This window comes from Medicago sativa, chromosome 1 (assembly GCF_051527215.1).
Source record: "Medicago sativa cultivar Bolivia chromosome 1, Bolivia_mono, whole genome shotgun sequence".
Taxonomy (NCBI): Eukaryota; Viridiplantae; Streptophyta; class Magnoliopsida; order Fabales; family Fabaceae; genus Medicago; species Medicago sativa.
Window position 1 is genome coordinate 24,165,597 of NC_140749.1, and position 13,915 is coordinate 24,179,511.

The window sequence follows — 13,915 nt, forward strand, 5'->3', positions numbered from 1 at the left end:
ACATCAAAGTTTATCTTACATTTGTTGTGTCATTGTTGTATGAGTATATGATATGAAAAAATATTTATTTTTTTGAGAAACTTAAAAAATTAATATTAATTGGAGTATATTGTTCAGTGTTTTGGGAAGTTGAATTAGGGCTATCCTAAATTTGAACGCATATGTCATATACTAGAAGTTTCACAATTTCTCTTTCGATTTTCTTCTTTTAATTATTTCTATATATAATTTTCAAATATAAAACTAAACTCATGTTATGTATAATTATGTATATATAACATATAAAACCATTAATATTTACAACCGGAAACTTGATTGTTTTTTACATACAAACTCATCAGTAGGGGAAATTTCAAAGACATTTTTAATTTGTTCAAATCTCTCTGAAAGAAACAAGCTAGGGAAGCTTTTCAATGCTGGTGAAACCTTGACTTCTGCTGTAAACAATGCCTTGACAGGTCTATGATCAGATAATTTTGATTCACTTCTAGCATACTCAGTTTGCTTTAATCCATTGCCTAACCATATAACTCTGTCACACCTAAAATGAAGAAAAAAAAAATAAGAAACTTGGTTATTTTAAAACTTCATGTATCATTAATGTTTATATATCGATTAATGTGATATGTTTCTTATACCATGCTGGTGATCTCTTCTTTGCTGCCTTTTTCATTCCATGATAACAACATCCATAGTACTCATCTGAATTTAAAAAATACTTGTAGGTTGGAGCAAATTTAATTGCTCCTTCATGCCAACCTCTTAAAATTTGTCCACTCTCTAGCTCCATCTTTAGCTTCAATTTCATTCACTCTATAAGTTAGCACAATATACAAAAAATATTCCAAGTCTTTAATTTCTCCTATAAATCTACTAGGAAGTATCAATAATTCTTTATACTAGGACTTCCCTAATAAAAAATATTCACTTTTCTCGAAAATACTTAAATGGTCACAAGTATAAATTGGACACTATCTGGACATTATTTGTACACACTCACCCATTTGAAAAAAATTCAGTAAGAGAAATAATACAATAACAATATGTATTTTAAATTAATTGAATGATATGTATTTTTGCGTATGTGTGTTCAAATAGTGTGTCAATAGGTTTGTGACCATGTAAGACTTCCTCAACTTTTCTATGTGTAATTTGTAATATTGTATTTAAAAAAATGTATTATTGATGTTCCTCTCTGTGTTTACACACACACACACATCTATAATGGAAAATGTTAACAAGTACCTTTAGAGCACTTGATAAAAAGTTTAAAGTAGCAAGTTTATCTTAAAAATTATGTATTTAACTTATTGAAAGATTAAAAAGCAACTTATTCTACATGAAATTTAACACTTATTTTTTATTTTTTATTTTTTAATCTTTAACAAGTGCGCACTTGTCAGCATAACTCGTATAAAATAATAAAATATAATATATAAGCATGGATACATGCATACATGGTATATAGACATACCTGATCATTTTCTAATAGGGAATCCCAGTCTCTTTTTTCAACAAGTAAGCGTGTGGTTTCTTCTGGTAGGGATATTCTGTAATTTAAATCTCCAAGCAATATTACATGACTGCACAAAACATGTCAACATTAATTAATTGATTATAATAGTTCAACATGTATGTAGAAAAAATGCAACATGTATGTCAAAGTAAATTTAGGTTATAATAATACAACATGTCCCTTCAAAAAAAAAAAAATAATAATACAACATGTATGTCAAAAAAATCCAACATGTTTGCTAAAGTTAATTTAAGCATAAGTCGGCAGGAAGTTAGATCACTTTTGTTATTCAGTAATTAAAAGAGGTCAAATATCATTTTAACTTTTTAATTATAAATAAATCTATGGAGCTCTTTAAGGTGTTTTATTCTTTTTTATACTTTAGCTTGTTTTACTCTATTTGGTAGTTTATGCAACTTTTTTGTTGCCAAATTAATATATCTCTGTCCCACTATAGTAGTACAACAATTTCATTACTATAAAGTTGATTAATTTACTAATGATAGTATAGTTTAATTTTGGCTGCCTTCAATCTAGCAGGACAAATTCAAAGCTGGAAACTACCAATAATAATGCTTAAATTGAACAACTTATTTTTATTTTAACAGCAATAAAAATACAAGAAAAAACAAAAAAATTATTCAATATTAATTAGCACTTTGTTTTCATGATTTGGTGGGAAAGGAACCTAATTATTAAAAGGAAGCTAAAACCAAATTATTGAGGTTGATTGGTTGGACGGTTTCTAACAAATTAATTGTAATTAATTATTAGTAATATTACTTACTCATGATCAAGAATCTTTCTTGGTAAATTCAAAATAGTGCCTTTAGGAAAACTTGTCCTAGAAAATATTTCAGCAACATTAGAATTCCTATGCTTCTCATCTCCTTCTTTTCCTCCAGAAGCTAGATGACTGCACACAAAGCAGAAGCTTGTTTCATGTAATAGAAATCTCACAGATACAGAACCCTGCAATTTGTCAGAATAGTAAAAAAAAGAGAAAAGTTAAACATGAAAATAAATATACAAAAAATATCACCCTCCTCTGTGCAGTCGATCCAATTAAATTTCAACATGTTGGATTCGAGCTAGGTTGCAGCTAGATTCAACAGTTGAAATTCAGTTGGATAGGTTTCAGAGGATCCAGGTTAAAAAAATATTCCTAGAAATAACAATTCGAGCATACCAAAACATTAAAAAGGATCCTATGTGCTCGAATGCACAATAAGTCCAATCAAATATCAATTTGTTTGATTCAAGGTTGCAGCTCGATCCTACCGTTGAGATTCGGTTGGACCGTCCGACTCAGAGGATTAAGGATAAAAAATGTTCCTAAGTATAACAATTTTGACACGTTATCTTATGTTGTCTCTCCTACTTCACCTCAGTCGTTGGAATAATCTAACAACTGAGATATAATACTCTCAATATACATTTGATTAATCTAATTGGACACTAATCAAGGAAGTTGATATTGACAGTGATGAGATTAGTGGTTTAACAAATACATAATTATATAACTTGAAGTGATAATTAAAGTAAGATGAACTAAAAGTAGGGTTTGGTTAATTAGGTCACCTTGTTGCCTAAGAAGCCCATGATGCCACATCCAACACATGAGACACATGGATGTCTAATGAAAGGACTAAGGTCACTTCTAACCCACACAGATATCAAAATACCAACCATTTGCTTGCTAATGATACAATGAAAATCTTGTGGGGCTGATTTACACTGCTGAGCTGGAATATTTCCTTGACAAATATTCTTCAAATCTTGCTCTATATTATCATCATCCTTTTCAATATCTTTGCAACAATAGTGATGTGTCCTCTTGTTCAAAGCATTTCTAATTAAAGAATTCCATTTTGTTGAAATCTTACTATCTTCTGATCCCAATACATTTGATGCATTTAGTGGCACAATTTCTTGAAACCTGGATTGTAAAAAGATTAATTAATAAAGCATAAGAAATCTAAACCATATATATATATATATATATATATATATATATATATATATATATATATATATGGACATGCATAATAGAAATAATAATCATTTCAACTGCAAAACATATAGCTACCAAAATTTTGAGACAAAAAAATGTGAAATCCATCTCTAATTCCGTCCTAGAGTAGCCAAACATAGTGATAATTTTATTTCTCTCTTTCTGTTCGTAATTTTTTGTCGTTTTTTCAACTTTTTCCCGTAGATATCATAAGAATAATCTCAATTCATTTCCATTTTTTAATGTTTCTATTTCCATGCTAGAAAACCATGAAGTGAGTGCCGAAATTACCCAAATACATAGATATCAAAGGACTTGCTGCATGTCTCTAACAAATCCTCAATATTCAACCCTTCATCTGGTGCAATTCCACCTATGTTCCATGTACTAACAAAAACCCTTCAATAAATAAAATAAAAAAAGATATCAGAAACATAAAGAATAATCAAAAGCCACAAACCATATGCACCTTTTCAGCATATGCTGCACATGATATATCAAATAGATAAGAATATAAAACTACTGCATGATGATGATTTTTCTTCTTACTTGTACTTTTGTGGATCACTATGATCATTAATGGATTTGGTGCTTAGAGATAATTGATCATCACTATTGGTAGACAATAAAGGATCTGTATAACTTGGATAATCTGCTATGAAATTTCTGCTTCCAAGCCTCCTGTTTAGTATCTTAAACAAATGATAAATATACAAACCCTTGGTAAGAAATTTAATTTTTTTTCATCAAATTTGGTAAGAAATTTAAATAAAAATGAAAGAAAATATGAGAAGGAAAGTGGTACTTACTTCTGCTAGTTTTCTAGTCATGATATGAAATAGTGGATATTAATAAAGATTATATAAAGTATTGAAGAGTATAATATAGGAATGGATTGAAGATATCATGTTGAGGTAGAGGAACTTGAGAAGGAAGAAGACTTTTAATTTATGTAAAGAAGGTGTACAATTTCTACATTGGTAGTTAAATGTTGTAATATATAGAGAACCTTTGACATTGTGAGGGAAGAAAAGACATGGGTCTTGTAGAAAGAAGATATGAAATTTTTTGTTTGTTGAGGAGTAGAAATTTTAAGGGTATCTTATTGTTTTTCATATTTAAATTGCTGAAAATGTGTGCAAGTGGAGTGTGTGGTCCATGCAATAAAAGAAATTGGGCAAATAGGAGACAATTGTTATTAGTTGTTACCTTCCAGACTTGCCAAGGATTATGCTGACATTGCGGCTAAATTCGTTTTGGGGATAAGGGAGGAGAATTTTTTTTGCCTTATGGCCATAAGAATACAAAATTTGGTTAGAGGTAAATTATGTCTCTTGTAAAAAATTAAAAAAAAAGTAAATAATGTCTGTTTAAAGATTATTTTGAACAAGATTCTAACTCAGGTTCTCTTGAGATAAGCTTATAGCAATTTAAGCAAATTCACAAGGATGAAACATCTTTTTTATAAGAAAAAAAAGAGAGGGGGAATGAAATGAATACAATGGAAAATCATATATTTTTATTTCATTTTACTCCGGTAAACAATCAATTTATACATTTTTTTTAACAAGTTACACTGAAATATTACCAACAAAAAACATTCTTCCTAGCATATAAGGTGTACCAGAGAAGAACAACAACGTCTTACAAAAGATAATCAAACCGACATGAAAGGAAACAAAAACAAACCAACATGAAAATGAAAGGGAGAGTTATTAGTCAACGCCCAAACAAAAAAGGGTCTAAAGTCACCGATTATGATAACTAAAAGTTGCATCAACATATTTTGCCTTAAGCCACTAATAAGATAGTAACTTGGCTTTGTCCAAGAGATGATGATGAATTAAGTCTTCATTATTGCCAAAAAAATTATTATTCCGCTCTTTCTGAATTGTCCGAACACAAGAGAATCAAATAATAAGCTTTAATGTTTTCCTGTAGAAAAAAAAATTAAGTCTTTAATATTTCTTATGTCCGTAAAAAAATATTATTTCTTTCTCGAATTCTTTTTTTCTTTTTTTGAAAATGAATTCTTTCTCAAATTCATTTAGGTCAGTTATTTTTGTCAAATAATACATGGCCCTAGCGAGTGGGTGTAACAAAATTAGCAACTTACTCTTATATAGATATCTACTTTTCATTTTTTCGAGATAATAGAAGGACCTTGTATGAAGTTTTGAGGAAATTTTTGTTTTTATACTTTTCATGATTATATACAAGAACATTAGTTGATCCATGGCAAGGAAAGACTTGTAAAGACGTAGATAAACCAAGTTATACATTGAGGGAACACTACAACTAATAGGTCGAGTCTACACATTGGAGTTTGAAGAGGATATTGCTAGATAGCATAGGGTTATATGTAGCGTTTGAGAAGTTCAATCTATCATGATCATACTACACCACAATGAGGAAAAAGCGTCATTTCAAAAATGTATATCTCAAAAAGAATATAAACACAGCAGAAGATTGCAGTCAAAGTCTAATGCAACTAAAATATAAGGACTTCGAGCCAGCGACGGACCCAGAAATTTTGTATAGTGAGGGCCATGTCTATATATAATATATTATATTATATATGAAATATTTTTTTTGTTTCTTTTTTCTTCCAAAAATAACAAAAAATAAATGTTTCAAATAATATATTAACTATAACTTATATAGGCGTTAACCCAAGTTCATTTCCGATGAAGAATATTTTTGACTAGATTTTACTTAACTTTACTTTGAACTCTAGATTATCAATGTCTTATTCTCCAAGGAAACGGGGGGGGGGGGGGGGGGGGGGGGGGGGTAAACACGGAAGACAAACAATCTTACGGTATGCTTTTTTCTAAAAGTAAAATAAAACAAAAACAAAGAAATAGAGAGGAAAATTACTTTAAAATATCCGACATATATTATTATTATTATATTTTTTTTTTGATTGGGCATACATTATTATATATTTAGAATGTTATCAATTTTTCATGCGATCATCATATCATATACTGGCATACTAGTAGTCTAGTACTACGGCCTGTAATATTATACTACTATAATCTTATACTGTAAAACTGTGCTAGCTAGTGAAAAAGTTACATGTATATACATGTATATAGGGTGCCAAGAAACTGAAATATAGTGAGGGCCCAGGCCTACACTGAAGGCAACGTGGGTCCGTCCCTGCTTCGAGCCATTATCTGATCTTAACGTCCCATCGTGAGAATTTTGTTAATATCATTGCACCATAGCACATCTAAAAATGTTTGTTGCATGGTTGAAATTATTGAGAAGATGAAGATTTGATGAAAAGAGAGAAAGAAAGAGAGTAAAATTGTGCAAAATGAATGATATTTTTCATTAGCTTGAAATGCAAGATACAACCACCTTATATAGTCTTTGTAACTGAAGCTATATCATAAGCTACTGTGTACTAGCTTACACCATATAGTAACTAACTATTTGACAACTAAGCAAGTTAGTTACAAGTTCTAACAACTATACAAATCAGTAACTTATGCTGCAAGTTATTGAAACCTTGCTTGTTTCTACTTCCTTTTCATTTAGCAAGTGTGTTTCTATTTCTTCCACATTATCTTTCATTCCCAGCTTGGATATGAAAGAGTTAAACTTTGGAGGTGGAAGTGCTTTGGTTAAGAAGTCTGCAAGCTGCTCATTGGTTGAGATAGGTAGAAGCTTGAGAACACCTTTATGCAATTTTTCTCTGACCAAATGACAATCAATCTCAAGATGTTTTGTTCTCTCATGGAAAACTGGATTTGATGCTATGTGGATATCACTCTGACTGTCATAGTAAAGGACTGGCTGCTTAACACAGTTGATGTTAAGATCCTTCAACAGATATGATATCCATTGAAGTTCACATGTTGCCATTGATAGAGCCCTATATTCAGCTTCTGAAGAGGACCTAGAGATAGTTGGCTGCTTCTTTGGTTTCCAAGATATGAGTGAAGAACCCAAAAAGAAACAGAAACCAGTGGTTGATCTTCTTGTATCCACACAACCTGTCCAATCTGCATCGACATAACCTAAGATTTGTGCTTCTGAATCTCTTGGAAATAGAATACCAAGACCAGGAGCATTTTTTAGGTATCTTAGAATTCTACATGCAGCTTTGTAATGAGTGGTGGTATGAGAATTAAGAAACTGGCTCAATTGTTGAGTTGCTAGTGAGATATCAGGTCTGGTGGTATTCAAGTATAATAATCTTCCAATTAGCCTCCTGTAGCAAGACACATCTGTAAAAGGTTTAATTGTGTCTTGATGCAATTTCACTGAAGTGTCCAAGGGTGTGGGAGCAGGCTTGGCACCTAAAAGACCTGAAGATTCAAGCAGATCCAAACAATATTTTCTTTGAGAAATAGAAATGCCTTCTTTTGAATGAGCCACCTCTAAGCCCAAGAAGTATTTTAAGATTCCTAAATATTTGATTTTGAATTGAGTATCATGGATATTCTTGATTCTTTGAAACTTTTTTTTTTTGCTAAGCAAGGAGTAATGGCAGACATCGGGAGGAAACACCGACATACCAACTAGGTTGGCATCTGGGAAACCTCCGTCCTATGCCGCCAAACTCTAAAATTTTATTAAAATAAAGGAAAAATATATACAAGAAGAGGGGGGACTAGGCCAAAACCCTCAGAAGAAAAACAAACAAAAAAATGCTGAAATAAACTACTACAGACTAAGAAAATCTGTAGTTAAACAAACCAACTTCATCACGAAGAAATCCATATGCAACTGACAATCAGCCGGAAGAGTTTCTAACCAAATACAACTTTGAATCCCATGACCCATATTCGCCAATAACAAAATCATTTGGAAGATGGAAGACCACCCTTTGCCCGGGTTTGATAGGGCATGCCAATGATTTGCTTTTTACGATTTTGCTTCTGCGCCTTGGTAAGAACTTAAGTGAAGTTTCATCAGCCATTCGTTGATCATATTCATGGATTCTGGCCCATAAATCAATGAGGGAAGTGCCAGCTAATATGATGTCATCCACATACACTAAAAGTGCTGTGAAATCACTGCCATGTTGAAGAGTGAACAAAGAGTAATCAGCAGTGGATTGGCAGTATCCTTCAGCTAAAAGTAATGTAGTCAACTTCTCAAACCACTTTCTACTAGCTTGTTTCAGATCATAAAGACTTTTCTTCAGTTTGCAAACTTTACCAGGTGAACTTGTCACACCTTCTGGAATAGTCATGTAAACAGTTTCTTGCAAATCACCATGAAGAAAAGCATTGTTCACATCTAGTTGGTGCAGATGCCAATTATGAATGGATGCAATAGCAAGAAGTGTTCTCACTGTAGTCAGTTTTGCCACTGGTGAGAATGTATCAAAAAAATCAAGGCCCTCTATTTGATTATAGCCTTTAGCCACCAGTCTTGCTTTGTATCTTTCAATAGAACCATCAGCTTTGTACTTGATTCTATATACCCACTTGCAACCAATAGGTTTCACATTGGGTGGTGTGTCATGATGCACCAAGTGCCATTGTGAGCTAGTGCCTCTAATTCAGCATTCATTGCTCTTAACCAATGTTCAGACTGACATGCTTCCTTATAGGTTTTTGGCTCAGTACTTTGAGTGACAGAAGTAGAAAAAGCTTTATGTGTAGGTGATAAATGATGAAAAGAATGAAAAGATGATATAGGATAAGAAATACCTGAGTTGATAGATGATGGTGATTGAGCAGATGAGTTGCATACATGATCTTTCAAATAAGCTGGTTGAGACCTGACTCTTGTGGATTTGGGAAAGTAGGTGAGATGGGAGGAAGAGGAGATGTGTCAGGTGTAGGTGAAATATCAGAAATGTTTGTATTGGTAGGAAGAGGTGGAATATCAGAAATGGTTTCAGTGGTTGACGCTGGAAGAATGTTTGTGTGATAGTTCCATGAAATGTTTGAAGAATTTGACTGATAGGGCAAAATAAATTCATGATGAGTAACATTTTTGGACACAAAAATTTGTTTTGAATGTATATTTAAGTGAACCACTCCTTTCATTCCACTTTTATAACCAAGAAATATGCATTTTCTTGCTCTAGGGGCAAGTTTGCTTCTATGAGCTTGTAAAGTAGATGCATAGGCTAAGGAGCCAAAAACTTTGAGTTGATGTAAATCTAGTTGAGTTTGATGCATTAAAAAATATGGAGAATGATTTTGCAAAATTGGACTACACACTCTATTCATGATGAAAACTGCATGAATAGCTTCATAAGACCAAAAAATTTTAGGCAAATGAGATTGAAAAAGTAAAGCTCTAGTAATGTTTAAAATATGTTGATGTTTTCTCTCAACTCTAGCATTTTGCTGAGGTGTTTCAACACAACTTGTTTGGTGCAAAATGCCTTTGGATGCATAAAACTGAGGAATAGTAAATTCAGGACCATTGTCACTTCTGACAATTTTCACATTGCAGTTAAATTGGTTTTCAATGAGTTTTATGAAATCAATGACATGTTGTCTGGTTTCACTCTTATGTTTCATAAGAGTTAACCAAGTATATCTACTATAATCATCTACAGCAGTAAAAAAATATGTATGATGATGAATTGAAGGAACAGAAATAGGGCCCCAAATGTCAAAATGTATTAGATCAAATGGCTTCAAAGCCTTATTACAACTAATGGGGAAAGGGAGTTTTCTATGCTTAGCAAAGTGGCATACATCACAAGTAGCCTGAGAATCAACATGAACAAAAGGAAAGTTGTTTTTTCAATAAATTCATTCTAGAAAAAGAAAGGTGACCAAGTCTGAAATGCCAAAGTGCACTATCAAGTAAAGGGATGTTGGAGGAAATGGTCTTGCTTGCAGAACAAGCCAGCTTATTTTGCAGATTCAAGTAGTACAAATCTTCTCTCTTATCATCAGAACCAATCATCCTCATGATTTTCTTGTCCTGAATCAAGCATTGAAAACCATTAAACCTAACAACACAGTTTAATGAATCAGTGACTTTTGACACATAAAGTAAATTGAAATTGAAATCAGGAACATATAAGACATCATGGATGATAAGAACAGAAGAAAATTTTATGATTCCTGAATACTTTGCCATAGTAACATGACCTGTAGGCAGTTTTATGGACATAGTAGCAATTTCATTGTAAGAATGAAACCACTTTAGATTGCAACAAATATGATCAGAGGCTCCTGAATCTATGATCCAAGAGTTATGAGTAAAATTATGATTTGTCAAAGAATTTATGAAACTTGTACCTTGCCTATCTGATGGTGAATGACCAACAGATATAGATGTAACCTGATTAGATGCATGTACAGATCCTGAACTTTGATTAAGAGATGAACTATGAAGAAGAGTCATCAGCTTCTCATACTGCTCATGTGTAATGGTTGGAGCACTACTCTTGCTCTCAACATGAGGAGAGGAATCAGCAACATTATTATCTTCCTCCCTTGCAGCATGATTGGCATAACCAGAATTATAAGTCTTCTGAAGATGTGGTGGAACCCCATGCTTTTTGTAGCATGTTTCAACAGTGTGATTTTGTCTTCCACAGAAAGTGCATGCACGAATTCCATCTTTAGAATTGGATCCAGAAAAAGGTTGTTTACCAGAAGAATTGTTCCCTTTGAACCTTTTGGAATCAGCAGCATTAATTGAAACAGAGTCTTCAACAACTGGTGCAACATTATTTTGTCTTTCATATTGTAAAACCATGGAAAATATCTTGTTCATGGAGGGAAGAGGATCCATTAATAGAATTTGTGACTTTACCATACTGAAATTCTCATTTAAACCAGTAAGAAAACGTATTGCATAAAGAAGAGTATGATTGCGCCTAGCATTTCGCATGAATTCACAAGAACAACGCACTCTACAAGTGAAATTTGGAACATGCATGTAAATTTCCAATTCTTCCCAAAGGATCTTCAATTCAGAATAAAATGTTGTAACAGATTTAGATTCTTGTTGCAAAGAGTAAATTTCTTGCATCAATTCAGAGACTCTTACCAAATCACCCTGTGCAAACCGTTCCTTCAAATCCACCCAAACATCACATGCGTTTTCTATAAAAACGATGGATTGAGCAATTGAAGGAGAAACATAGTTCACAAGCCAGGAGTGAACAAGCATGTTGCAATGATTCCAAGAACGAAAAAGAGGATCGAATTCATCGAAAATTGGAGAAATGGATCCATCAACGAACTCAAATTTCATTTTCCCGCCCAAAGCTCTGCGCATTGAACGAGCCCAAGAATGATAATTGGATCCATCAAGAACCGGAGAAACAGTTACTGAAGAAGGACCATCGCTTGGATGAACGAAATATGGACTTGAATGATCCGTAGGATCTTCAAGAGTAGAGGAGGAACCAACGTCTTTGTTGCATGGCGCCATTGATGAGAAGCTTCAAGCTTGAAGAACGTGCGGAAGAAATGTGTTTAGATCTGAAGGCTCAATGATACCATATTGAGAAGATGAAGATTGATGAAAAGAGAGAAAGAAAGAGAGTAAAATTGTGCAAAATGAATGATATTTTTCATTAGCTTGAAATGCAAGATACAACCACCTTATATAGTCTTTGTAACTGAAGCTATATCATAAGCTATTGTGTACTAGCTTACACCATATAGTAACTAACTATTTGACAGCTAAGCAAGTTAGTTACAAGTTTTAACAACTATACAAATCAGTAACTTGTGCTGCAAGTTATTGAAACCTTGCTTGTTTCTACTTCTTCTTCATTTAGCAAGTGTGTTTCTATTTCTTCCACATTATCTTTCAACAGAAATCACAATACATTAAGGTGGAGGAAACACAAGAAAAGTAAGTTAAAATTGTGTTGACCACTTTAAACATTTGTCCTTAAATCAAGTTATGAAAGATTTTTGTTGAAATCTTTCTTAATACGTTTTCCTAAACACTTATGGTTCATTATCAAGATATTTAACTCTATTTATAAACAAAGTGATTAGAGTTAAATCATAATAAACTTAGTGATTAGAGTGCTGCTATTTACCCCGAACAAAATCATCCCGATTTGATCTTGAAAAGCCATTACCCAATTAAATTCTTTCCTAGCCCACAATACAAGGGAGAGGTGGGGTATAATTTAAGAATGATACTGTGAAAAAATTTGCTCGGGACGCTTTCGTGGGATGGTTGTTCGCTACAACTAGCAATACTGAAATAAAATAGATGGAAAGGTAAAGGAAATTAGACGGTATGTTTATACTAGTTCACAGCCCATCCGGCTGCTACTTCTATTTGAGGACTTAATCAACTATAATGATTTAACTACAATGACCGTCTTCGTGAGCTTAACTCAGTTAGTTTGGACAATGCATAATATATGCAATATCCGGGGTTTGACCCCGGCCACCACAAAAAAAAAAAGTTAACTACAATGACCAGAGTATGTGTGCGTTTGTTCAGCTTTAAAAAAAATAGATTTTATGTTAAAAGAATCTATAGATTTTTTTCAGAGATTTTGAAAAAAAAACTGAAGTTATTTTTGTTTGCCTACTACCCATAAAAATCCATTTAAAAAAAATAAGTTTGAACTTGTACATGTGTTACCTTACCTCCTTGTTGTTGAAAAAAAATAGATTTGAGAAAAGCTAATCCTAATAGCTTTTCATTTTAAGATCAAAATAGATTTTTTTTGATAAAATAATTTTTCTAAAAATCCTAAATAAACACTTAAAAATGAAAAAAGTGATTTTTTTTAAAGAAAAAAATAGAATTTTTTTGAAAAAAATCTTAAACAAACGGGCCCTATGTCTTGCCTAACTGGCTAGACATTGGATTTCCCATAGGATATCTGATTCCCAAGTCCTTTTCAGTTTTCACTCAACATTTTGGCTTCAACCAGCATGTTGAGTCTTCTATAATATAAAAAGTGTGTTGGAGAGAACTTGCATGATGTACAACATGATCTAATGACTCTCTAAGTGAGGATATTACAATATGCTCAAGATTCATGTTCATGATTTTTTTTTCATATTTACCTTTTTTGAACAACCTTTTATAAACTCATTTCTTTAACCTCAATTTCATATGATATTTTAATGACAACATGGGTTTTATCTCCCTAGGCTGCGAATAGATTCTACAAATTTGTATTCACGTCTTTTTCTTTCTCTTTTGTCAAGATATCATTACTTAAAAGCTTTTGGCTCTTGATCTTGATTAATGGTGATCAACACAGTGTGTGATGAATCACTCTTAACAGACAATGTGTTCTCTAAGCTCACGTACTATCTCATGTAGCTTCAAGAAATTCATATATGGAGGTTGAAGTTCTTGCTTCAGCTTTGGCTTCTACAGACAAAGATTTGACACATGGATTAACCTTGATGGTTTCCCGCAACCAATCAAGACTAATGATTAACCAATGGCCACCA

General features: G+C 32.6%; 2 protein-coding genes across 2 annotated transcripts; both read right to left on the reverse strand.

Moving 5' to 3' along the window:
* Nucleotides 1-254: 254 nt before the first annotated feature.
* On the reverse strand, nucleotides 255-4,497 carry LOC146953785 (type IV inositol polyphosphate 5-phosphatase 9-like). The gene is made up of 8 exons (XM_085711718.1): nucleotides 4,340-4,497; nucleotides 4,080-4,222; nucleotides 3,822-3,929; nucleotides 3,098-3,455; nucleotides 2,304-2,488; nucleotides 1,475-1,583; nucleotides 639-796; nucleotides 255-541 (listed from the first exon to the last, which is right to left on the reverse strand). Exons 1-8 carry the CDS (start codon nucleotides 4,358-4,360, stop codon nucleotides 298-300), a joined length of 1,326 nt encoding a protein of 441 aa, XP_085567844.1. The 5' UTR covers nucleotides 4,361-4,497; the 3' UTR covers nucleotides 255-297.
* Nucleotides 4,498-9,256: 4,759 nt separating this feature from the next.
* On the reverse strand, nucleotides 9,257-11,501 carry LOC146953786 (uncharacterized). Its single transcript, XM_085742768.1, has 3 exons — nucleotides 10,763-11,501; nucleotides 10,365-10,612; nucleotides 9,257-9,457 (listed from the first exon to the last, which is right to left on the reverse strand). Exons 1-3 carry the CDS (start codon nucleotides 11,499-11,501, stop codon nucleotides 9,257-9,259), a joined length of 1,188 nt encoding a protein of 395 aa, XP_085598894.1.
* Between the last annotated feature and the right edge of the window lie 2,414 nt (nucleotides 11,502-13,915).